Consider the following 26,693-nt stretch of genomic DNA (forward strand, 5'->3'; position numbering starts at 1 on the left):
GGTTTGCAGGTGTCCGGTGCTGCCCTCTGGCGGTGTGTGAGGGACGTGCAGCTGCCGTGCACCACTTCTCGTCAGCTACGGGATCCATATGCTTGTCAAGGCAAGGCTTAACAAAGCAATGGGAACTTCACCGAGCGTGCTGCTAAGAGTCTAAAACACACCAGCAACTAAACCCGTATAAACGGAACCACAAAAATCATTCGCCTTGCCCGGTGGTGGGAAGCCTGTCAACTCTGGAAAAAGCAGCGATGGACACGAGAGACACAGCCCCGGATTCGTGGGAGCTGGAAGAGGATGCCGAGGCCCCTGCTGCCGCGGCGGGACTCCCAACCGCCTTCGCCGCCCTTAACGTCAACGCCAAGCCGTTTGTCCCCAACGTTAACGCCCCGGTGTTTGTACCAAGCTTCCTTCAAGCCAGCGCTGTGGAAATGCCGGCTTCAGATGGTAGGTTAAATTCCAGACAGCTGGCTGGAAGTTAGCTTAACTTGCTAGCTTGCTTGCTAGTTCAGCTAAGTTAGCCTTCCTGTGTGTAACTCGCTGTGCTGAACAGCACAGCATAGCCTCTTAACTCATCAACAAGTCGGCACAAGTGCGGCTGTGGTGCAATAGCTGATTCATGACGTAGTAGTAACAAATATGTGAGCCGCGGGCAATCTTTTCTAATGAGTAGTTACGAAAGTATTTTTTGTTTTCTTATCTTTAAGGTACCCCTGATCCAGCTGCCAGTATGGAGGTGTCAGAAACAGTCGGTACGCATCCACAGTGTACTCCAGTGCACTGCATGTTCACTTGGCTAAGTTACAGCTCTAGCTCAGGCTTCAGGGGGTAGATACAGGCTCAGGTGTGCAAGATTTAACATCCACGTTATAAGTGTCACACCAGACCTCATGCAGTTTTTAAAGCTTGGATGCTCACTACTTGTAATCACAGTTACTGAGCCATATTTGGTTTTCTGTCAATGGTAGAAACCCACGTGCATGGGCCTAGGTAGAATGTGATGCAACCTCACTCGCTCCTGCCCAAAATAGATCTCCTACTGGCACATGCCATGGTTCGTATGTGTCAAGAGCTGCCTGTCCAAGGCCCCGGCCTGCTCTGTGTCAGTGCACTGTGTTTGGTTACACCAGGAACATATTAACTTTGTTCTGGCGAGGCTTCATTTCCCTCATATTTGGCCTTTTGCCCGGATGTCATACACCTCAGCTTGAGTTATGGGGAACTCATTTTTGCTTTTCAAAGAGTGGCTGAGGCAGGGACACAAAACCAGATGACCGTGTAGTGTACATAAGGACAGATAAGTGAGCGAGCTCTGCAGTCACCTCCCTTAGTCCCATTGCCTGCAGACACATTCATGGAGATGGTTGCTGCAACATTCGTTCCTTCGGATGTCCCCGAACATGTCTCAAAATATAAGTACAGCTTGACGAGACAGCCTACAAAGTCAGCTGATTATAAATGAAGGGCGTGGAGAAGAAAATAGACATTGTACTCAACTGCTGGGCCGCATAATTTCATAGTGACGGAAATTGGAGGCTTATTTGTGTGTTGCCAAGGGAAGATGCTTCTTCTTCTGCAAGGCACAGCACATTTTCAGCGTCCTCTTGCTCCTGATTTATTTATTTTTGACGCGCTTGCGTTGCAGAACATCGCATTGATTTTGTCTTTATAAAGTGGGCAGACCACGGATATGTAGCAATAGGGTGCTTTTTAGGTTATTTACAAAGTCTTGCAGCACATATTACACAGCATGCTGGATTAAAGCAATAGACTATGCAGGAGAGGTAGATAAATGGAGGTGAGGCCTGTCTTTGACGTTGTTTGATTGAAATCTTTGTGCAAATGTGCTTGAAAAGATTTAAGTTTGCTAAAAGATCTGGCAAGATTTACATCAGCTTGACTGAAGTCCAGGATCTGCAATAAGTCAGTTGTCACTTTTGATTTTATTCCTATCATACAGCGTCTTTAAAGTTCCTCCCAGCAAATGAAAAGCAGCCCCCAAGTTGTCGGTGAGATGCCGGTTATTACAGCGGATTTAGATAACTAGAAATGTACAAAATGTGTGCTTCCAGCTCCAGTGGAGAATGGAAGCACAGAGGCAGACATGCCCACAGAGGAAGAGACGTGGGAGCAGAAGGAGGAGCCCGGGGGAGACGAAGGAGGTGGCGGACAGGAGGATCTGGGGTCTGGGGGGACCTGCGCGGAGGAGGGAGGCGCAGCAGGGAAAGAGGACGAGGAGATGATGGAGGAGGAAGAGGAGGAGATGCCCCTGCCCAAAGTGGCTCCGGCGCCACCAGACGCTCCTAAGAAAGAACACGTTAACGTGGTCTTCATTGGTCATGTTGGTGCGTTGCATTCGGTCGTGTTTCATCAAAGGCTGTTTATGCAAAGTTACGTTCACTAAAAAAGTGTTTGTACTTGCCAGATGCCGGGAAATCGACGATCGGAGGACAGATCATGTGAGTGATCCGTTTATTTTTAAATGTTTTGTGTTGTTTTTGATTCGTTTCTTCATGGAGTTGTTTTTAGCTCAACTAGCGATACAGGAGAATAAAAACACAGAGTTGAATCATCTGTTACAACAGCCGAAGCCTCTGGCTGTCTCGGACGTGCACTGGGCTGCACGTTTCGTTAACGTTTCCTCCCTTTGTGCCCTCATTGAAAGGTACTTAACTGGAATGGTGGACAAACGAACCCTGGAGAAATATGAAAGAGAAGCGAAAGAAAAAAACAGGGAGACATGGTGAGGGGCGTCGTGTTTTGACGGCATTTACCTCCTTTGTGCCGTACGCACCTTTTTTGTAAAACGTAAATGAATGCACGAGCGCGGTTGTTGCAGGTACCTGTCGTGGGCTCTGGACACAAATCAGGAGGAGAGAGACAAAGGGAAGACGGTCGAGGTTGGAAGAGCTTACTTCGAGACGGAGAAAAAACACTTCACCATCCTCGATGCCCCCGGACACAAGAGCTTTGTCCCCAACATGATCGGTGGGGCGTCACAAGCTGACCTGGCAGTCCTGGTGAGACAGATCTGTATCCCTGAACCTCAGAAACATATCACCCGGTTCTTTCACGGGTTGATTTAATATAAAAGGCGCTCTCTAAATATTTCTCTCTTGCCTTATTGGTTTTTGCCAGGTGATTTCGGCGAGAAAGGGCGAGTTTGAGACGGGATTCGAAAAGGGCGGGCAGACGCGGGAGCATGCCATGCTGGCTAAAACGGCAGGAGTTAAACATCTCATTGTCCTCATCAACAAGATGGATGACCCCACTGTCAACTGGAGCCTAGAAAGGTGATTTAAAATGGATAATTTGGGGATTTTAATGTTTATGTCGGACTTTATTTAAAAAAGAAAAACATGCAGTATCTCCAGGAAGGTGTTAGTAGTGATTCTGGGCTTTAAAGCATCACCAGTTGTGGTTAAATGACTGATTTTATTTGTCTTATTTGTTCATTAATGATTCCAGTGTGATATTTATGTCAAACACAATGTTAAACAAATGTTTTAATAATTTTTTTGTTTTCTTCTCGCAGGTATGAGGAGTGTAAGGAGAAGCTGGTGCCATTTCTAAAGAAGGTGGGCTTCAACCCTAAGAAGGACATCCACTTTATGCCTTGCTCTGGACTCACAGGTGCCAACCTCAAGGACCCTGTAACCGAATGCCCCTGGTACACGTAAGTCAGCTGTCTGAACGGCCCCTGAAGTCATCAGGCGTTGAACGCGTGAGCTCTTTCTGAGTATGTCACGCTTACTTATATTTCCGCGAATTCAGATACAGTTCTTGCAGTCTGTATTTCCTGCTCTATGACGAGTACAAAATGATGAGCGCCCGGCTCGGCCTATTATTCGCGTGCAAGAGTTTATTTAAAATGCACGCTAAGTGCTTTGCAGGAAGACAAATCAAAGAGAAAGACAACAAAGGGATAGATTACACAGATATGCAGATTAGTAGCTGACACAAAGCCTGTGAATAAATGTTATGTTTGGAGTGATAAAAGGGGAAGAAAGAAGGAATGAATATTTAAACACGTGGCTTTTTAAGAAAAAATAAAGTTAAAGGTACTAATTTAAATATGTGAGTGAATTTAAAAAATGAATAAATGAGCTGTCGAGTGAGGATTAGTTGATTCTTTGTAATTATGATTGCAGAAAATGGGTGCTGACCATATGAATGATTAGAGGGGCACAAGGTGTTCTGCCAATACTTCAGGTTATATTATTATATTACTGTGTAGAGTAGAGAGTTTTCATTATACCCCTCTTGATGTAAAGGCACATGGTGACGTCCTGCACTGTCAACAAGCAGACAGGCTGTCCTTGAAAGCCTTCACAGCGCGAGAACACAAGACGAACAGAACACAGTTCGGTCATTGTGCTCTGAACGGCATTACCAGGCTTGAACCTTTATAAGATAAAGTGAGACCTCACCAGAGAGAAGGGTCAGTACCAAAAAAACCACAACACTGTGTCGACCTTACTGACTTTAAGCACATAAATATACTAATTAGTCCCCGTCATCCAACTGGTCACTGCCTTAATCATCTCTTACAGTATAATAATCTATAAATAACAATAATAACAGTGATTCTGAAGTACACAGTGATCGTAATGGCCATGTTAAAGCTTAGCTGGGGTGATAGGATAGTTGCTTTGCTGCATAAGTTGCTAATTATGTGTGAAGAAAGAATCAATATGTAGTGTTCAGCTCACACTCCTTCACCCTCTGGTGACTTTGGGAGAATCAGAGGATCAACATTCTGAGGCCAAAGAGACAATTTGTTTGAATTAAAGAAGGTGATCTATTATGCTGAGTTCAAACTCCACATTTCTCTGTTGTAATCAGAGATTTTAAAGTAGTTTAAAATCAGACTTATGTATTTTACCCTAGGCCTTGAGGCAGCCACTTAGTTAATGAACTCTTTGAAGCTTAGTGCTTCATTCCCTCTCCATTTAAATTTCTTCTCCATTTGGCCCTCTACAGAGGTTGGGCACTGCAGCGTAAACAACATTATTACAAAAGTGTGCAGTGAATCCTGGATGTTGTTTACTTTGAAATGGTTGCTTCAAAGACAGGGACCAGGTTTGCAACCACTTGTGTTCAGCTGCCATCTTTAAAGAGACTGGCGCTTCAAGACGGCGATAAAACGTCTGCTATCAGTTTGCCGTTGAATGGGCGGTCAAGTTGGCAATCGGATGCAATGTGTTTTTGATAACGTGGCAGTTAACTGCGATGAATTGGGGAACATTTCAAATGTGTTGCTTTCTACATGCACACTTCATAATATGCAAATCGGAAAAAAGTGGAAAAGAAGGTCTGAAGCCGGAGCATTAGAGTCACATTTATATGCTAGCTTTGGCTGTGTTTAATATGAGCATCTGTAATTGTAACAGTATGCATAAATGGTGGGTAATAATGAAAAATACAACGGGGCCCCTTTAAAAAGATGGAGGTAAGGCTTGTTTACACATGCTGATTTAAATATTTCCAGTATTTATAATGAAGGAAGCCGGCGTGTGCGGTGTTTCTTTGTCTTTTTGCTTTACAGAACTCATAAGTCACAGAGAAATAAGACTGCACAGATTTGTTCTGTTTTCTGTAGTGTTGTTTGTTTTTTTGGTGCATTGATTTGTGTGAAGCAATCTTTCGACCAAATGCTGACTACAATAAAAACCTTTACTGTTTACTTTTGTTTTGCTTATTTCTTTTTCTAACAGGGGTTTGCCATTTATTGCCCACCTGGACAGTTTGCCAAACTTCACCAGATCAAGCGACGGACCTGTCAGACTACCTATCGTAGACAAATACAAGGTGAGCAACTGGAAGCTTTTGGTCCTCATTTCCTGTAAGAAGAAAACCAAAACCATTGGCAGCTCGTGTTCTGCACAGCTCCGCTCTCAGAGGATGAGTGGGTGTAAAATTTCTTTTGGTTCGTGCTCACTTTGCCAAAATCCTTTTTCGCTCTCTTGTCAGTTTGTCATTTTGCTTCCTCTTGAGTTTTTTTCCCAGAACACACAGACAGTCACACAATGAGCCACACACACACACACTGTGGCCTCCGCACAGCCATTCCTCTTTGAGATAATTGAGCTCCTTGGCGCTCGGCTTGGTTTAGATGTTGGAAGCAGTTCATCACACACAGTAAGCGTTGTTGGAATTGAATTATTTTGAAACAAAAATTGACCATCGGCTCTTCCTCCTTTCTTCATATGTCATCATCTGTCTTTATCCTGTTGTCTTTCTCTCCCAGCGATTGCATAAGAGCCTTATGTGGCAGTTATATGACTAAGTAGCCTCAACTGGTGTTCTCCTGATGTAATGGGATTATGGTTCAGTCAACTGGATGCTGCATACTAATGGTCACCGAGACTGCCAGGACTTTGATACAGCAACCGTTCAGCTGTGGAGAAAACACTGTACATTATTTTGGTGGTGTCTGAAAGCTCACAGTCATGATCATTATTTCATTTTTTTACTGCCAAAAGAAAAGTATCATATCTTATACAGCAAGCTGCTTCTTCCAAGAGTCCATGTTTTTCTAAGGCTTGCATTAGAACTATGTGCTTATTGAAAGTATGAGGAAATGCAGTATTTGAGGCTAAAGTAAATGGGATATGGACTGGCACTTACACATTTATATAGCACTTTTTTCTGTACCTAAGAGTTTGTTTAACATTCCTGCACACTCACACGTGTCGGGGGTAACTGGAGGCCCAGTATCTTTCCCCAACCATAGTCTGACATGCAGACTTGAGTCGCTGGAGAAACAGTCCTCTGACCTTCCACTCTACCTCCTGAGCCACACCCACCACAGTCAGAATGGATTTACTGACTGTTTAAAGTGAACTTATATATTTGATCTGTATATTTTTATTTTTGGACTCTACTAGAGTAGCTTTGCATGATTCAAAGTTCAAGATAATCCTTATTATAATCTTGTTCTGAGCTATGGTGCATTCCTTCAGTTCACCCACCTTCCCTTTAAGCCAACCTTCCTGTGATTGGCTGCTCTTCGTAAACAGGAGATTTGGACAGAAGGGGGCGGAGCTCCTGTGCTCACAGGGATTATTTGCGAACAGCAAAGAAACTTTGACCATATTTGATATGACATTCCACCAGTGTAAAAGTATCTATACAGCAGATGCTATTTGGACACATGGGTGTATTAGCGGTTAGCAAAGTATAGTGCATTTACTTGAATATTGCCTCTAACTGTGGGTTTCCTTGTTTGTAGGATATGGGTACTGTTATCCTTGGAAAGCTGGAATCTGGATCCATTAGTAAAGCCCAGCAGCTGGTCATGATGCCAAACAGGGTGAGTGCTCTTCTTGATTGAAAGAGGATCCTGTAACCACAAATACTCAGTTTCATTTTCATTGCCAGTCATATATACTTCTGCATCAATGCAGAAATAGTCTTTCCTCACTTCACGTGCAGCTGTATGAATGTGTGTGTTGCAGCACACGGTGGAGGTTTTGAGCCTGCTGAGTGACGATGTGGAGACGGACGACGCAAGTCCTGGGGAGAACCTGAAGTTGCGGCTGAAAGGCATAGAGGAGGAAGAGATCCTTCCTGGTTTTATCCTCTGCAGCCCCGACAACCTCTGCCACTCTGGGCGCACCTTTGATGCGCAGGTAAAGACTGGATAATTACTGCATGCTGGCTTCTAACTCCTGACTTGGACAGTCGTTAACTGTGGGGGAGAAGTTGGGGGGATGAAGGGGGGTGAGGTAACCACAGGTGATGCCATTTATTTAATTTAATGCCAGCAAATAGACTCCTCACCACAGGCTCCTGTAATGAATCCGCTCCCGTGTCTCTGCTGTGTCTCATATTAAAAACAAAACTAAATGCATCCTTTTGCAGGTTGGCTATGTTAGAAAGCAGTCGCCACTCTGGTTGATGATCATGTGTTCACAGCAGGTCTACACAGACCAGCAGAAGTAATTATCAGAGATGAGGCATTTCTCCATAAGAGCCTTGGAGACACATTTTTCAAGCCCGTGTTAATTGCAGAGTTGTCTGATGGAGCAGACACAGGCTTATAAAGTAAGACTTTTGCCAGACAAATAGTTACGTATGTGTTGATAATCTGTACTTTTCTTTGTGAAATGCTTACCTTCAGGTCTGAAAATAAGCTTAGGCAAGACATCCATTTAAACATCGTAGAATACACACCGCTTTGTATTAAGGGGTCACGAGGTTCAGAGGATCTTTTCTGGTATTATAAGAGAATATGTGACGCAGCATGCAAAAACCCACCTGTAGTCCAAAACGTTCATTTTTTTACCAAATGTTTCCTAAAATTTCAAAGCTTCAAGAGATTCTTAACATGCAAAAAATGATTTATCCATTTAGTAGTCTCTAGTGAGACTCGGGTCTCACTTTTAGTTGTTGATTATCTGCATTTTTGATCTGGAAAAGATCAAAGATGCATTTTATCCGGGCTTGGGACCCCCCCGTGGCTCGGTTGAAGTTAAGATAACAAACACTGGGAATACTGCGAAGCCCGCTTGTTGTTGATTGTGTCATTCCTTGGCTGTTTTCATGCACAGCTGGGATTCTCGGGCTGAATCTTTTGTCAGCTATCCTGTACTGTATGTATTGAAACATATCCAAACACACATGGAAAATACAGCATATAAGGCAAAAAAAAGAGTCAGAAGAAGGCAAATTTTCTTATAATTTCTTAAAGTAATCTTCAGGAATAGTTCTCTAGGCTTCTTGAAGGACATCAACGCTGCTCTTTGGATGTCGGCTGCCTTTTTTTCAGTTTTTTCTACTATGTACATACTCTTTATTTTTCTTATATTCAAGAAATTAAAACAAATGATGTGCTTTTGTAACAGGCTACTAACAGCAAAGTATCTAAAGACACAATCTGGTTTTCAAATCCTCTGAAATGTTCTTTTGGTTTTTTTTAGATCGTCATCATCGAGCACAAATCCATCATCTGTCCTGGTTACAATGCAGTCCTTCACATCCACACCTGCATCGAAGAAGTGCAAATTACAGTAAGTTACTGTTGGGCTTACATATTAGTTATTTGGCTATTTCATTCTTTAATTATTTGATTACTCGTGCTAAACTTGTGCAATTCTCACCACAGGCCTTAATCTGTCTGGTGGACAAGAAGACGGGAGAGAAAAGCAAAACGCGACCACGCTTTGTGAAGCAGGACCAGGTTTGTATCGCCAGGCTCCGGGCAGCAGGAGTCATCTGCTTAGAGACCTTCAAAGACTTCCCTCAGATGGGGCGATTCACACTGAGAGACGAAGGTAAGGACACCATGCAGGCTTGTAGTTAGCTGGATTTGTTTTCAGGCATCTTTGAATCGCCCTTTTGTCCCTCAATTCTCTTGATACTATTAGGTAAAACAATCGCCATTGGCAAAGTGCTGAAGCTGGTGCCAGAAAAGGACTAAATGCAACAATGGCAGCATGCATGGAGTTCTTCCACTCGTTCCCAGAGGAGAAATGCTGCTAGAGCCGACCCAAACAGCTACTCTCTCTTTACACACAACTATGCTGAAGAGACGAACAACGACAAAAAAGGAGGGAAGAATAAAATCATGTCAAATGAAGAAAACATGACTGAATCAGTTTTTATGATGAACCATATGAAATGAGAGACCAAGTCCAGTGTGTCAGCTTTCTCATATTGAGAGCTCAGCTATGCCACTAATGTAGCTACATGCCCCGCCCCTTTCTGTACTCCCAGGCCTGACCGTACGGTCTGCTGGCCGCGCCATTTGTTTTTTGAATGGAGATGGATGCAGTGTTGTTGAGTTTGGGGAAGGGAAAAAAAACAACAAAAACAAATAAAGTCCAGAATGATTTCATATCCTGCAAAAAGAGCAGAGTTAGTCTATAATTATTTGCTAAGTGCTTCTCCCATCTCAAGAGCAGGATTTAGAGTCCAGAGAGGACAATTTTATTTGATTTTAAGGATTGCTGTGCCAGAGTCTTTAGTTTGGTCTCTCTCCACATGAGATGGTTTAATTGGACTGAGCTCACATACTACTCTGATGAACCAAGGGTAAACACACTCACACGGACAGACCCACACAGCTGTTACATAATCGAAATGGAAAATAAAAGATCAAGCTGTAACTGAAAGGTGTATTTGTCTGATTTGTACCACAGGTTTACAGCAGGGATGTATATATGTGTCAGGTTAAACGACTGCACTCGCACGCCACATTTCTTTTAGATATGTTCCTTATTTAATCAAATAACAAATGTCTAACAGTAAAAGACCCATGACCTTACAAATCTGTTTGATGCACTTTTAATTTAGGTTTTTAATATGTAAATGTTCTATGCAGAGTGTTTGAGGGTAGATTAAGGAAGTCTGAAATGGCAGAGATGCAGGACAGGTGTGAGGGCAGGGAGGTGGACGGGATCAAGGTGAGAAAAAGATTATATCAGGGTGGAGAAGAGTGACGTAATGGTAGCAGCAACAGTTTTGCAAGTGAGGAAAGTGACTTTTAAAAAAAACTGGCTAAATCACCTGATTAACGATTTGCTCTGCGCTAATCTCTTATTTGCCACAGTGCTGCATTTTAATGTTATATTTTATTCTTTTATTTATATTATAATTTTCCGTACAGTTTTTGAATCACCATTTTATCGTTAGCGTCATCATCTGTTATGTCTCTGATTGGAGTGGGTGGCACTTCGTTTCAGCCGGAAGGAGAGTCATGTGACGAGTCACAGACCGGAAGTAGAAAGACCGATGTGCAAAAAAGGGATTTCCGGTATTTGCTGGCCTGAGCTGTGAAATATTTGTTGAACATATTTCCCGTGAATGATATCAGTTCCATTTTAAGCCAGAGAGAAAATTTCTGAAATGTTTTTTTAATTTTTTTTTTGGCAAAGCTACTTTTATATATCCTTTATTTTTGGATGTAAAATTCACACTGACATTAAAACTTTATTTTTCAAGATAGATAAGGCCAATAGGGCAGCAGATATTTTAGAAGCGTTTCACAGACTAGGATTTTCATTAGGATAGACAGGATTATCCATCCTGAGCTGTCTCCATAGGTGAGATGTTTGTTTTTTGTTTTGTTTTTTACAGGAACTTTATTGAACAAACAATAAAACATATAAACTGATGAAATATACAAAAGAATAGAACATGAATACAAATAACCAGGGGTAAAAATAATAATAATTATATAAATACACCCAAAAATTCACATATATGTATTGTTTTGAGAGCCTTTTTGTTGGTGGAATCTGATATTGATTTTATGTACAATTCCACATATACTTTACGTCATAGCATGACGCTGAATGCATGCGCCCTGGTGTTTTTTGGGGGGTCCACGTGTGAAGAATGGCAGAGAAAGCTTTACTGGACCGACCGCAGGTAAAAGTTTGATTGATTTGTGATTTGAAATTTGTTTGAATTAGTCGTTTTTAGAATGTTTGGGTTACGCTGCTTGTTAATCAAGTTTGTTACCACGTATCTCTAACGAGCCAGCTGGTTCCAGCTAGCTTCTTCAACATGCTAACACGTTTGGCGTTAGCAAATGCTAATTTATAGCTCAGGTATTAAGCTGCCTCATTTGTATTGTGGTGTCTTAACTTAATGTGTCTGACAGGTAAAGAAGGCCGTCCAAGCCCTGCAGGCCTTCCTAAAAAACAAAGCTAGTGGTGAAGCCCTGTTTCTGGATGAGACTCAACATATCAGCCTGCTCTTCACCCTGTGGAAGATACCCAAAGAAGCGCAGACCATACGCATGTGAGCAGCCCAGTCGACTGAATTTTAGTTCCTCCGTCGCAGCAAATTTTTCCAAATTTAAAATAATTCGTTGATAATGGCATTCCCCCAGAGTCATTGTGTTTCTTTTGTTTTCTTTTTGTTATCCACAGTCCCTTGCCCCATGGCCAGCGGTCAGACACAGAAGAGATTTGCCTCTTCACCAGAGATGAGCCCAACATGACCTCAGAGCAGACCCAGAGGTTTTATAAGAAGCTTCTGCAGGAGAGAGGTGTCAAAAGCATATCAGAGGTACACTGTTTTAAACTGATGTTGGTCCAGGTTCAACATTGCAAGCAACCAATCATATTGGTGTGAGGTCATAGTAGCATATGGAAAAGCCATCACACCACTCACCTAACCCAATAACCATAACTATAGTCCCGCAACCCTAATCCTAACCATGATCACGTTCCCACCCTCATTGAAATCTGGCAAAGAGGGAAACGGCTGCACAAAAATCACCACCATAGTGGCAGAGTCTGACAAAAAGCCACAGACTGAGCAGCAGGTATAGCATTGTGTCCTTTGTGGGATTCCTGTCGCAAAATAATGATGTCACAGGACGCTCTGCCATGTTGCTATAACGACCCTATGCGCATAGGTGGTACTCGATTGTAATGGGAGTCAAGTCCAATTAAGCTGCTCAGAGTAGGTATAAAGGAAGAAGGGCTTAACTGCCACCTTTTTGGGAATTTTTCCTAAGTAGACATGGGCAAGGTTTTTTTTCCCCTGTGTTCCAGAAGTATGATATCGTAGAAAACTGATTGGTGACTTGCAGCTTTGAATATGGATGATCCTGAAACGACATCTACATGGGGATATCGTAAACACTATCTTCCATTTTTCTTTTTGGCCTTTGCTATTTTCAAGTGTGTGTGCACATTGGCTTGTGAAAGCACTATAGAATAAAGTAAATAAAATGTACACTCAAGATAGCTGTGCTTTAGCTCACCAAAAACCCCCCCGCTGCTATCCTGAGTGTACATTTTTCTGCTTTAAACAGTCTTGTCAGTGGTAAGAAACATTCAGGGATGTGTTTGTCTGTGGCAGATCATACCGTATAAGGTCCTGAAGACGGAGTACAAACCATACGAAGCCAAGCGCCGCCTGCTGGGAAACTTTGACCTGTTCATTTCTGATGACCGCATCCGCCGACTGCTGCCATCGCACCTCGGGAAACATTTCTACAAAAGTAAAAAGTGAGTGCGCTTTTCAGTTTGTCCTGTTTAGTGTGTGTGTGTGTGTGTGTGTGTGTGTGTTAGAAAAATAAGAACTATGGTTTGACTGTAAACTATACTATATATATATATATATATATATATATATACATACATACATACATACATACATACATACATATACACACACACGTTTTTTGCTTCATGGGTTTATGCCAGGTCATGATATCACCCCCAAACGCAGCAGCAGACTGGCAAGCCGCGGCCTCACCCCCAAACACTGTGGCAGATTGCAGTATAACCCCCAAACGCCACGGCAGACATTGGCAAGTCGCGGCATCACTCCCAAACGCCACGGCAGACATTGGCAAGTCGCGGCATCACTCCCAAACGCCACGGCAGACATTGGCAAGTCGCGGCATCACTCCCAAACGCCACGGCAGACATTGGCAAGTCGCGGCATCACTCCCAAACGCCACGGCAGACATTGGCAATTTGCGGCATCACTCCCAAACACTGTGGCAGATTGCGGCATCCCTCTCAAATGCAGTGGCAAGTCCCAGTCTCACCCCTGATTGCGACATCACTCCCAAATGCCTCGGCAGGTCGTAGCCAGTCGCACCATTGCACCCAAACACCGCATCAAGTCGTGGTTAGCTGCAGCATCACTCCCAAACGCCGTGGCAGGTTGTAGCAAGTCGCGGCATCGCACCCAAACATTCTGGCAGACTGTGGCCAGTCGCGGCATCGTACCCAAACGCAAGGCAAGTTGTGGGCTCACCTCCACTCTTTGCTGTGCCGTCCTGGCATGCAGTCGAGTCTTGGAGCAACAAACACCTATTGGGGAGGAAAAAAACAGTGGAAGGTGGGAGATAAACTTGCATCTGTGCGAACACTGTAACATTAAACTCTAATTCCAAATCAGCCAACAGACACAAACACCCTCCACATGTCTTTTCTCATTTCGAGATGATAGACCGGTGTAAAAGTGCCCCAATACAAACAGATTGACCAATCATGTTACTTGCCTCTCTTTTCGCGTCGGCTTCCTCAGAAAGTCACTGCAGGTGATTCTCGGAGCCCTTGGCAATGCAGCTGCTCGTGCTTCTGTATGAGGATGAATGCAAGAAATTGGATTTGAAAATATGGCATTGAGCCACAGAAGCCACTAAGAAGAGCAGAGGGAGAACATGCCAAAGCAATACAAACTATCACATTAAAAAAAATTCAGCAGCAGAGGAGAAAAGAGCAAATCCGGTTATCCAAAGAAGATAAGAGCTTAATGTCATTTGAAACATTATTGAAAGCAAAGCCCCTTAAAGCCCCCCACTTGTGTTCTCTGAACGTTTTGGATACTTTGCTGCAAATGGCTTTAAGGTGTCGTGTAGCTGCGACGGTTATATTCTTACCCTTTTGCTTTCTTTTCCAGGGAGCCGCTGTGCGTGAACCTGCAGAGCAAGCATCTGGCCAGAGACATCGAGAGAGTCGTCCAGGGGACCAGCCTGAAGGTTACCAACAAGGGCTGCTGCTGGTGAGATTTATTCACGTGTCCCTGGTTTCAGCTTTTTGTGCAGAAATTCCCATTTTGGGGTGGCAGCCTCGCCTCTGTCAGTGCGCCCCAGGGTGGCTGTGGCTACAATGTAGCTTGCCATCACCAGTGTGTGAATGTGTGTGTGAATGACTGAATGTAGTGTAAAGTGCTTTGGGGTCCTTAGGGACTAAGTAAAGCGCTATACAAATGCAGGCCATTTACTTTTTACTTTTTTTTTTTTTTTTAAAAACTCTTCAGTAGCAGATGATCTTAACTGCACCTCAGTACAACCCTGTCGATTCTCTGTAATCGATACGGGTCAGACTGGTGCTATAGAAACTCAAAGTAAATCCAGATGGACCTCCTCTTTCTGTGGAGCCTGTCTCTACAACTTTGATACACAGTCTTTAGCATCTTACTCGGTTAAAAAATAAGAAACAGTCACATTGGTGCTTCATATACTGCTGCTGTGATCTTTGTGTTTGGTAACACTGTGTTTCTGTGCACTCTGCCTGTGTTGCAGTATGGCACGTGTTGCCCACTCGGGCATGACTGCAGACGAGGTGACAGAAAACATCGAGGCTGCCGTGCAAACAGTGGTCACCAAACTGCGCATGGTGAGAATTTTTTGTTTTACATTTGGTTGTTAGATTTTAGACTGAGCTGATCTATGCCAGCTCTCAATAATATTCCTTATATTGAAATGGTAATTGTTATTCTCTCACTGATAGGAAAAGTAGCTGTGTAGAAATGTGCCAATCACAGTAGTTTGAAGCCGCAGTAGTTTTAGAAGGCTTTGTAGTTGCATCATAGTGATGGTAACATAAATCCCCAGTAAGGCTCTGCCTCTTTAGTGTGGGAGGGAAGTCCCCACAACTGGTTCCAGCACCAGTCTACTGGTGACAAAAACAAAAATCCAGCATCTCGGTGCAGAAATGAAGAAGTTTGAGTCGTACGTGTCATAATAGCATGTAGATAACGGCTGATTTGTTTCATTGGCTTCAGCAGTTTTTATTTTGCCTGTGATTAAACGTGATGGATGATGCGTTCAGTGGGATCGGGCCTTTCGTGCAGTCAGTGGTTAATTGATTGTTTCGTGTGTGGAAGAAAACGCACCTCTCGGTATCAAACGGCACAGTTTCTGTGCAGTAAAATGGGCACTGATCAGTGTTAGGGTTGGGCAATGTGAGGAAAATCTAATATTGCGATTATTTTGTGGCTATATTGCAATACGCGATAAAATATCACAATATGTCCTGAGCCTCAGTGTCCCCAGCACCGGGGACAAAGGGGGTGAGCTGCAGTTTAAGCCTAAGTGAAGTCAGCGTGTGTGGATCCACAGAAACATCCGAATCTTAGCTAAAAGCTCACATAAACCATTTCAACAACCATCGAACAGCGAAAACGGCAAACTATTAAAAACGCAGTTACGCAATTTCGTGAAATGTGCCTAAACACAAACAAGGAAGCTACAAACTCGCTTGACTTTACGTAACCAAGCAAACGGCACGTGTAGAGATCTCACAGATTCAGACCAAAATAACTTCGTTTGATAAAAAATAACATGGATTAAACTTACCGTGCTGTTTTTCTCTCGCCGATCGCAGTTGTAGGTCGCGTCACAGCTGGTTTATTTAAAGTTTTCTTTGGTGTGTGGGGAGACGTTCACACGCGGAGTTTAAAACATTTTTCATTCTGCACTGGATCACTTTTCAGCTGGTGGAATAACTTTGTGGTTCTTCTACCTTTTCCGGCAATAGTTTAACAGCATGATTTGCAAATTACCGCATTTTGTTCAACGTCCTACTCGTGAAATCCAAGTCTGAATGGCCTGCCGTCGCCATATTTCTCCTATCTGATGGTGTATAAATGCGCATGCTCAGTGCAGTGTAGAAAACTTTCTGGTTGGGAGGGGGGATTAATGATGCATTCGCAGCTTGTGGGAGAAAAAAAACTCTGAATTATGTGCAGACAGCTTAATATTTACATGGCAACCTATACTCGATGGTTACGATAAAGCTATTTTAACCATCGTACGTGGACAAACTTAGGATACATCGAGTATATTCGATACATCGTCCAACACTATTTAGAGTGTGAAATTTCAGTTTGGAATTCAAAAAGTTGCACAGCGTTCTTTTATGTATCGATGCAAGTTTTTCTTGCCGTGTCTGATTTGATCGCTGTTTTACAGAAAGGACCTGTGATTAAACTCATCCACATTAAGAGTCAAACGTCGGTGGCTCTGCCTGTCTACACCTCAGACTTGGGCCATCTCTCTGTCCTGGAGTCCAAAAAAGCTCAGACGCCTAAAGGCAAGGTGAGTACAAGTTAGCACTCAAAATGTATTATTATGTTTTTTGTATAAGCTGCATTTGTTGAAACATTTGGAAAAGTAACAAGTTTGTGTGCATTTCAGGAATCTGCAGCCACAAAGCAGACGAAGAAAAATAAGACAGAGGACAAAGAGCAAGCAGATGCTACTGCAGAGGGCAAGAGGAAGGTGAAGAAGGTGAAGAAAGATAAAGCAGCAGCTGAAGAGGAGGAGGAAGAAATCCCACAACTGGTTCCCATAGAAACCCCTATCAAAAAGCCTAAACTGGAGGTCAGTACTTTTCACAGCTGTTCGAGTTGAAGGGAACCTCAACTGATGATTTCAGGTTCTGTTTTTCTTTGGCATCGTTAACGTTTCCTCTGTTTTTTGTAGAAGAAGTCCAAAAAGAAGAAGCTGGAGAAAGCCCCCAAACCCGCAGCGCTGAAGAAAGGAACAAAAGCTCAGAGCAAACTGATCAAGAAGACAGACTCCAAAGTAAAAAGAAAAGTACCTAAAGTGAAATGATCGTTAACGTGGACATTGAATTATTATTTTTTTCTCTGTTCTTCTTTTTCCCTCTAGTTATGTTGTATTCTGTGAATGTAATGTTACTGTTTGATGACAGTAGAGACAAAACTACTCATAATGTGTTTGATTCAAGCCCATTTTGTGGTGAGTCATTATACAGTATCAGTGCCTTGGACTCGACCTAATCAAGCAGCTAACCTTTGGAAGATTCTCACACAATTTCCAGTTTTCATTTACAGTGTTGGGGTTATGTGCTGTTGTAATAAAGCCTGAACGCTGAAATATTTTGTCAATGTGTTTGAAACTGGAGGAGTTGTAGCGGAGGCTGGAGCCTATCCCAGCTACAATAGGGCGGAGGCGGGGTACATCCTGGACCAGCCACCTGCCTGACGCAGGGCTAAAGTGTGGTGCATTCGTTTTCATGTGTACCGTTGTCAATACACCTGATGGTTTTTATGCAATTTATTGCAAAAAAATGTGCAATTCTTTTAGGTTTTGTGGGTAAAAAAATTACACAAACTCATATCAAATACAATACACTTGGTATTACAGGGTTAAGGGTTGTAGTTGGGTTAATATGATTACTTGTTGCCACTGACAAATGGAAATGCATTCAAATTATATTTATGATTAATATGGGATTATAAAGTTCAGCTTTAATTGGAGATGTTAAATCTTTTGTTAAACGTTTACAGCCATTTTCTACTAAGATTCAAGTGTTCAATTACAGACACTTCACTAGTAACAGTGTTTGAGTCGTTTGTCAGTTAGGCTGCTGGGAGACATTGATGAGTATAATTTTGACAACGATCCAAAATGTGCTGAAAAAGGCACTCGGTGAGTTTTTGAAAATTGTGGGGGGAATATTGTGCAGCAGGTGAGTCAATCATCTATTGGTGCCTTTTACTTGTTGAACGTGACGCTAATGGCAGTAACATCACAAACGAGAAACCCCGCTGCTCGGTGATGTCAGCAGATTCAATACCTCAGGCAGTCAATGCTCTCAAAGGATTCATGACAAGCTAAAAATGAAGATTTTATATACGGTGATGCTAATTTGCCCAAGTACAATGACTTCCCGAAAGTAGAGGAGTGTGCACACAAAAATGGATTTAATTCCTCCACTATGAAAAAAATATTGTTGCTCAACCTATCAAACCCGGGTCTCCATTTAAAAGCTATAATAATAAGGCAATTAGAATAAAACACTTGAATTTAACTGTTTGCCAACCTCATATTCAGAATGGTTTTGCTATCGTGTGCAGGCACAGCCTTGCTTATTGTAAATGAATCATGGTTCTTTAATATGACATTCATTAGTTCTGAAAGGTGGATTTTTTTTTTTTCCAATTTCGCTAATATTTGGAAACTTGCAAAGATGCATAAAGTAATCAAGCAGTGTATGAAGCCTGATGTGTAATCCTGTGAACATTTGAGAGAAAATAACGAGATACTGTTTTTTAGGCCTGGAAAGATGAGTATTTTCAGCTACTCCTGTTATTTACAGCTGCACTTGTTGGTCAAATGGCAGCAAAATAATTGTGAATGGGCAACTACACTGCTAAACTGCACTCTGTTTGGGAACCTCTGGGACATGATTTATCAGTGCATCTATGCCACAAATTACACAGACTGTCCAAGGAGCTCACTCAGGTCTCAGAGGAGACCGGAACACCATCCACCTTATATCAAGGAGGATTAGCTCGTACATCAGCAAGGTATAATCATGTGGCTCTTATCAGCATCAGCTCATGATTTCAGTTTTTATCTATCTACCGGTATCTATCTATCTATCTATATGAACAGTTGTTTGCTCTAACATGTATTAGCCTTGTTTGCTTTTGCTGGATATGGCTCTGTGCTTGGAAAGCCATCCAGCTGTATCAGATGACATCCCCATTGTTAATGGGAATAATACCTATAATACCCAGCCTGTGCAGCTGCTGTCAGCAAGTAATAGTGCGTTGTGTGTGTGAGAGAGAGAGTGGAGAGGGTGGAGTATATCCAATATATGAAACTCTGCATTTCTTTGCAACATAATAATGTCAGAAACTGCAAGCATGCATAACATTCTACACACCATCTGATTCTTGTGACAATAAGCAGTTTCGGGTTGTTTTTTCCCTGCTTTCCAATAGACAGCCTTTGTTTTGGAAGTGTACTGTAACAAGATCGTCCTGACAGCAAGCTAATGAGAGGTGATGACATTGTTGTCATCAGGTGGGCTGCGACTGTCTGTCCTCACTCAGCTGCGTGGGTGTGGTGGCCCATCTGGAATTACAGCGTGTTCACGGGTTACTGAGCAGCAGATTAAGAGATGCATCAGGCAGTCACACACTTGGTCATCGTGCAGATGATACAACTCTTTCGTGCTGCATTCTTGACAGATGTCTGCATGGACTGGGAGAATGAACAGAACGGCTCGGGACTGATTTTAAGAAGACAATTGGTGTCCTGTTGAGGTCCACTTGCTATCATCTCCCTTCTCTTTACGTCAAATGTACAAGGCTTTGTTTCAACTATGGAAACTTCTTTTTCGGGTGACTTTGGGAGCCAGCAGTTGTACCCAGACACACAGCCAGCAGCTGCCGAAGGCCCGGGCCGTGCTTACCTCCACAAACCTATCATTGTGATTGTGATGGGATCTCTGATGGCTGTAGCAGGCGCAGTACTTTTACTGCTCCAGTACTCAGGGGTGACTGAAGCGTCCCGCTCTGTAGCCTCGGCCTGCCTGTCTTTAGGGCTGATGTTTGTGGCGATGGGGCTGGTGTGGGTCCCCATTCTGAAAGAGAAGGAAAGGCGGAAACGGATCAGCCAGGGGGCTTGAGCAGAAGATGGAAAAGACTTGATGATGTCAAAGATAAAACGCTATTAAATGCTCTATATAGTGCTCTGACACATCCAGTACAGTCAAGCTGGTGTGGCTCTTGCTGATAATGGCCTGAGTACACTGTACTTTGACCGTGTCACAGCAGGTTGTTTTATGTTTCTCTCGGCGAGGATCAGACTTGACTGTCTTTGCTTTTACACCGGCTGCTAAAGTTTGATGCTTTGGATTTTCTTCCACGTCTGGATAAACTCTTTGGATAAGTCATCATGTCAACACCTGTACAGGTGGAGCCCATCATGGAGAAGAGGCACGGAGGAGTTGGCCGCTGCAAGTGCTCATTCTGGTTCGCAGTGGCCCACGACATACTCGGTGTCTTGATTATAATGATTGGGGTGTTTGGAGGACTGGTTATCCACGATCTGTGTGTCTACGGCGGGGCCATTATCCTCTTCCTCAGCCTGATCTGGTGGGTGTTCTGGTACACGGGGAACATCGACGTGCCGCCGGAGGAGCTGGAGGACGACGTGGGCATGACGAAGCAGAAGAACCGTGGACTGAGCCGGGCGGTGAGGCGCTTGTCTGATCGCCTCGCCAGCGGGATCAGGAACTCCCTCAGAAAGAGCGGCAGGCTGGTTAGACAGGGCTCCCCGGGCGACAACGGAGTTGTAAACGCCGGTGCAGATGTGTCGCTCTCTACAATCTATGACGGCACCCTGGCTTCTACTTCAAATGAATTTGTGAGAGAGACACTGTCAGTGTGAGCTGCTCCACGGCAGACACAGAGACACTGGACTGCGATCATTATATTTGCCTTTTGTTGAAAGGGATTTTGTGTTTGCTCTACCAACATACACAAGTAATGATTAGGTAACAATGAAGTGCTGCCCTGACAAGAGCCACATGATTGTACCTTGCTGATAAGATGCAAACTTTGCACACTATAACAGTGTTTTTACATGACACCGATTAAGAGACAACAGCTTCCTCACTTATCACTATTTCTGATATTATTCGCGTCACAGATTTTGACTGTAAATAGAAAATGAAAAGGTATGTTGATAAATGTGTTACGGACAGCCTTTTATTGTAAAAGAACGGCATTAGAAATGTGCTAAACATGATCAGAGGACTGATGTATGGTTTTTATGGTTTTTGTAACAAGTTAGATTTATAACATTTACTCAAATTAATATTTTACTTTTAATATTTACTTTAAAAAAGCTTCAATATCGTCACGCAAATTAAACACATTGTAGTTTTGATAACACAGGAAAGTTCCATGCTTGTTTATGCGTCATGAAAGTGATAACTCAAGCTAAGTTTAGATCAAGGGTCGGCAACCTGCGGCTCCGGAGCCGCATGCGGCTCTTTAGTCCTTATAGTGCGGCTCCGCGTGGTTTGGGAAAATAAATGTTTTTTTAAGTATTTAGCTGAAGTGTATTTTATTTATGTTCTTTTTAACTTGTAGTTCTAAATTGGAAGAGTATTGTGATATTGAAATATAAAATTATATTCTATTATTTTTTGATTACTCAAAATAAGCGTCACACTCGCGGAAGCAGCCGAAACGCCGTGCCTTTATCAAGACTTTCAACCCCAGGTAGGCCAATTATGGATCTTCGGATCCACATTATGTCAGCAGCTCCACCGTGAACTATGTTAAAAACAAACCCCGCTCGCGCCTCACAGATGACAGCTTACAGTTTTGCGTAAAGATGAAGTGACTTCGTGCAGACGCTGTGCGCAGAGGTTCAGGAGCAGAAGTCCCATTGTAAACATACCACGGCAGACCCGACGATGTTTCCATGAACACGCTTTTCAGCATCTCTTTATTGACCACTTTTCACACACGGTTGCTGTACGCATACAGCCGGCTGCAGCTTTTCAGCTCACAGCCCGACACACACCAACACAACAGTACAGATAGCACAGACGTTAAGGTGGCGAGGCGTGATTGCGGGTGCCGCTCACACACATTAACCAGGTAAAATACATATTTAGGCAGAAGTTTGCAAATATCTATTTTTCTTTTCTTTTTTTTAGCAGCATAGTGCTTTTTTTCCCAACTATTTTGTTAAAAGTCCGGTCAAGGCTCCAAAAGCCCAAAGGAGATATAAGGGTGGAGGCTCACAACAGTTTTTGTTTGCTGGATCATTTCAGTTCAGCTGGGTGTCTTTCCTTTTGTTATATTTCTTTAAGAGTTCAAAATGTGTTAATTACATAAATAAAATGTAATTTTCTCTGTAGCACTTCATGGATTTCACAAGCAATAGACCTTAGTTGTTCACACAAAGCATAAAAGTAAAAAAACAATATATACAGTGTTATCTTCATTTTAAATGTCAAAAAGTATTTGCGGCTCCCAGTGTTTTCTTTTGCGTGGAAATCGCGTCCAAATGGCTCTTTGGGTGTTAAAGGTTGCTGACCCCTGGTTTAGATCATTCAGCTATTTGCTACCAGCTGTCTGGTTTCAGGTCCCCCTGTGTGCTTATATGTGTTGCAACAATCAATGGCCCTACATGGTAAAGAAAATCTATCACAGATTGGCTTCAAACTAAGAACTTAGACCTTTTATAGAGGCACAGACAATAAATCGATAAACCATGTGACGGGATGACCCCAAGAAAGTGATTCAGCCCAGAGTGTGGTTCAACTGAGGCCTCGCAGTTATGAAGGTACACAAATTCTTTAACATTGTGCAGGTCTGACCTTCTGTCAAAGAAGGTTTTGTTACAAATATAAGACGACTTATGACGTTCCACATTTTTTGTCGTATGTTACAGGTACAGTAGTACAGACGTGGACAAAATTGTTGGTACCCTTCGGTGAATGAAAGAAAAACTCACAATGGTCACAGAAATAACTTTAATCTGACAAAGGTAATAAATAAAAATTCTATAAATCTTAACCAATGAAAGTCAGACATTGCTTTTCAACCATGCTTCATCTGAATTATTTAAAAAAAAATAAATGCATGAAACAGGCCTGGACAAAAATGATGTTACCCACAACTTTTATGTATTTTGTTGAACAACCTTTTGAGGCAATCACTGCAACCAAACGAATCCTGTAACTGTCAGTAAGACTTCTGCACCTCTCAGCAGGTATTTTGGCCCACTGCTCATGAGGCACCTTTTCCAGACTGCATGTTTCAGCTCCTTCCAAAGACGCTCAATAGGATTGAGGTCAGGGATCATAGAAGGCCACTTTAAAATAGTCCAATGTTTTCCTCTTAGCCATTCTTGGGTGTTTTTAGCTGCGTGTTTTGGATCATTGTCCTGTTGTAAGACCCATGACCTGCAACTGAGACCAAGCATTCTGACACTGGCCAGCAAATTTCTCTCTAGAATCCCTTGATAATCTTGAGATTTGATTGTACCCCGCACAGATTCAAGACACCCTGTGCCAGATGCTGCAAAGCAGCCCCAGAACATAACCGAGCCTCCCCCATGTTTCACAGTTGGGACAGTGTTCTTTTCTTGATATGTTTCATTTTTCTGTCAGTGAACATAGCGCTGATGTGCCTTGGCAAAAAGTTCAATTCTTGTCTCATCTGTCCACAGGACATTCTCCCAGAAGCTCTGTGGCTTGTCAACTGTAGTTTGGCATATTCCAGTCTGGCTTTTTTATGATTTGTTTTCAACAAATCAAACTGTCATCAATTTTCCTCCTGCGGATCTTAAATTTCTGAATGACATGTGCAACTGTAGTCACAGGAACATCTAGCTGCTTGGAGATAGCCTTATAGCCTTTACCTTTAACATGCTTGTCTATGATTTTCTTTCTAATCACCTGAGACAACTCCTTCCTTTGCTTCGTCTGGTCCATGTTGAGTGTGGTACACACCATGTCACCAAACAACACAGTGATTATCTGGAGTCCTATATATAGGCCCACTGACTGATTACAAGATTGTAGACACCTGTGATGCTGATTACTGGACACACCTTGGATTAACACGTCCCTTTGGTCACATTATTTTCATTCTTTTCTAGGGGTACCATCATTTTTGTCCAGGCCTGTTTCATGCATTTATTTTTTTAAATAATTCAGATGAAGCATGGTTGAAAAGCAATGTCTGACTTTCACTGGTTAAGATTTATAGAATTTTTATTTATTATTACTTTTGTCAGATTAAAGTTATTTCTGTGACCATTGTGAGTTTTTCTTTCATTGACCGAAGGGTACCAACAATTTCGTAAACGTCAGTAGATGCTTACATTAAACATACCCAAAGTTTGAAAAAGGTTGCTGAGCATATGGACAAGTTATCACTATGAGCAAAAGAAAATGTATCAGGTGTGTTTCTTTCTTTTCTTTCTACTACTGGCTAAAAACATCTTTAATACGGTCATTTGAGTAATGGCTGTGAGGACAAACCTGCTGTTTTGAACTTTTTTTTATTTGGACGAGCCAATCAGAAGAAAGAAGACTTAAAGGGAGGGAGTTAAAACAGCTTCTTTCAGAGGATGGTGTGAAGAGCTGCACTAAGGCTCAGTATAAGACAAAGAAGATGTTTTTTTCTTTTAACTGTGAAAAAAAAAATACTGAGTTGGACATGAGCATAGGTTTCCAGTAACTTTTTACATTGCCAATATCTTATTTTGTAAGCGATTCTTCTTTTTTTTTGTTTTGTTAGCTCGAAGATCTACTTCAGACATGACTGAAGATTTACCTCTTCTTGGATAACAAACAAAGCCCAGAGTAAATGACTGGGCTGGAGAGCGATTAAATGCCACCAACACCTCCTCCTTTATCCAAAAAACCTACAGCGATCACCTCCCAGTGTTTCGACTCCCAGTTACCTTTTGGTCCAGGACCAGCTGTGAGCTCATGAACCCTGTTCAAAGTATGAATTTCAGGGTGTTAAACTCTGAACCACCAGTGTTAAATCAAATAATAATAATAATACTGATATCATGTTAATCATACACAAGTAGTAATACCATAAATTAGTATGTTGGTGCTTGTTTTGCCATGTTATTGTTCCAGACTCTCTGTCCACCTGCCTGAACACATACCCTGATTTACTATAAAACATATAATAGGCACAGTCAACAATAAATGCAGTTATGGAGTCTTCTGAGTCATAGAACCATGAAAGTCTATCATTGTGAACCTTTGTTGTTGTGCAGGCTGAATGTCAAACATGCAAGAGTAGTTTTTTTTTATGACAGCTGAAGTTGATCATTACATCAGGTCCTTCAGACTTTTTAGCTGTGCATACATAAAATCTATAAATTCTTTCACATGACTCACAAGACTGCATACAGCATTTGCTCCACCTGACACTGGATGGCCTGCAATAAGTGGCTATGTGGAATTTTGATTGATTGATTGATTGGTAATTTATTTCAACATGTGAACAATATACAGGTACATTTAGAAAAGAAAATAAGAGAGAGAAAAATACTATACAAAATACATACAAAACAACGTTCTGATTAATTTACATGTTGAAAGGGAGTGGGAAGAAGTAAACACTTATTTAATCCCACCCCTTTGCCATAAATTATCAGTTAATATTTAGTCACCTTCCTTACTGATATAATTTGTAATAAAAATAGTGAACAGATTTCTGATATACTATATACTATAATATCACATCGTGAGTTTTTTTTTTAATTAATTAATTAATTTTTTTTTAAATAGAGACATTCACTTAATTTCAATATTTTCCTTTTCTTTATCTATTCGTCTCTCCCCAGTGCTGTCCTCGGGTAAGTCTCATATTCAATCATCAGTTTTTCTTGATACTTTTTAAATGCCAGTTTACATAGCAGTTTAAATGTTCATTCCTTCTTCAGACACCTGGGTATTTACAGTATGTGCTTAGTTGATGTCAGCTGATACAAATGCAGCACTTTAAACTAGAAACCAGTTTACTGTTAACCTTGCAATGTAGAGCACCACCACTGCATTATGGTATAGATATTGTTCTTTGGACTCCATACCACTTATTTTAAAGCTTTAGTTGGTTGTTCTTGTCGTAACAGATCTATTTTACAGTCATGTGAAAAAGAAAGTGTTATGTGCGCCCAATGATTCGATAACTTGTAGAACCAGTTTTATCAGCGATAACATGAAGTAACCGTTTTCTGTATTGCTTTATCAGGCTGTCACACTGGAGGAGTTTTCATTAATGCACAGCACTCTTAAGGTGGCACCACAGCATTTCAGGGGTGCTGAGGTCTGGACTGGAATAAGTGGGTCATTGGAGCACATTCATTATTTAGTTTTTCAGCCGTTCTGTTGTAGATTTGCTGCTGTGTTTGAGATCATTGCTTTCTTGCATGAACTGATTTTGGCTGAGCTTTAACTTGAAAACTACCCTCTGAAAACGTTTCTTTTTTCATGTGACCTTATGATCCTGCGGTGGACTAGTTTCTGCAGGCACCTTGTTGGCCAACAGCACCTGAAGTAGCCATTGTTAACACGGACGCCACCCAAACCTGAACTTGCTTCTGCTGCATGTTAACATCCTGTTAAAAGGGAGTTTTTCCTTCCCACTGTTGCCAGGTGCTTGCTCATAGGGGATACATA

At 42.1% G+C, this 26,693-nt stretch overlaps 4 protein-coding genes and 1 non-coding gene across 5 annotated transcripts; all 5 read left to right on the top strand.

Moving 5' to 3' along the window:
- Positions 1–36: 36 nt before the first annotated feature.
- Positions 37–10,115, top strand: gspt1 (G1 to S phase transition 1). Its single transcript, XM_006807256.3, has 14 exons — positions 37–444; positions 705–749; positions 2,070–2,342; positions 2,423–2,456; positions 2,663–2,740; positions 2,837–3,017; positions 3,136–3,290; positions 3,533–3,673; positions 5,715–5,808; positions 7,232–7,312; positions 7,458–7,631; positions 8,922–9,011; positions 9,107–9,275; positions 9,369–10,115. Exons 1-14 carry the CDS (start codon positions 249–251, stop codon positions 9,419–9,421), a joined length of 1,764 nt encoding a protein of 587 aa, XP_006807319.1. The 5' UTR covers positions 37–248; the 3' UTR covers positions 9,422–10,115.
- Positions 10,116–11,285: 1,170 nt separating this feature from the next.
- Positions 11,286–17,602, top strand: rsl1d1 (ribosomal L1 domain containing 1). Its single transcript, XM_006807255.3, has 9 exons — positions 11,286–11,373; positions 11,609–11,748; positions 11,880–12,018; positions 12,820–12,968; positions 14,377–14,478; positions 15,002–15,095; positions 16,673–16,798; positions 16,898–17,083; positions 17,186–17,602. The coding sequence occupies exons 1-9, from the start codon at positions 11,341–11,343 to the stop codon at positions 17,315–17,317; spliced, it is 1,101 nt and encodes a 366-aa protein (XP_006807318.2). The 5' UTR covers positions 11,286–11,340; the 3' UTR covers positions 17,318–17,602.
- On the top strand, positions 14,755–14,882 carry LOC118455605 (small nucleolar RNA SNORA55). The gene has a single exon (XR_004844200.2). It is a non-coding gene; the product is annotated as a small nucleolar RNA SNORA55 (small nucleolar RNA).
- Positions 17,603–19,841: 2,239 nt separating the features above from the next.
- Positions 19,842–20,147, top strand: LOC148101718 (phosphoinositide-interacting protein-like). Its single transcript, XM_087845074.1, has one exon. The coding sequence runs from the start codon at positions 19,842–19,844 to the stop codon at positions 20,145–20,147; it is 306 nt and encodes a 101-aa protein (XP_087701200.1).
- Positions 20,148–20,325: 178 nt separating this feature from the next.
- LOC102786525 (transmembrane protein 238) lies at positions 20,326–21,494 on the top strand. Its single transcript, XM_006807316.3, has one exon. It carries the CDS (start codon positions 20,417–20,419, stop codon positions 20,909–20,911), a length of 495 nt encoding a protein of 164 aa, XP_006807379.2. The 5' UTR covers positions 20,326–20,416; the 3' UTR covers positions 20,912–21,494.
- The last annotated feature ends 5,199 nt before the right edge of the window (positions 21,495–26,693 follow it).

Source organism: Neolamprologus brichardi, chromosome 8 (genome assembly GCF_056152115.1).
Source record: "Neolamprologus brichardi isolate AB-2024 chromosome 8, ASM5615211v1, whole genome shotgun sequence".
Classification (NCBI taxonomy): Eukaryota; Metazoa; Chordata; class Actinopteri; order Cichliformes; family Cichlidae; genus Neolamprologus; species Neolamprologus brichardi.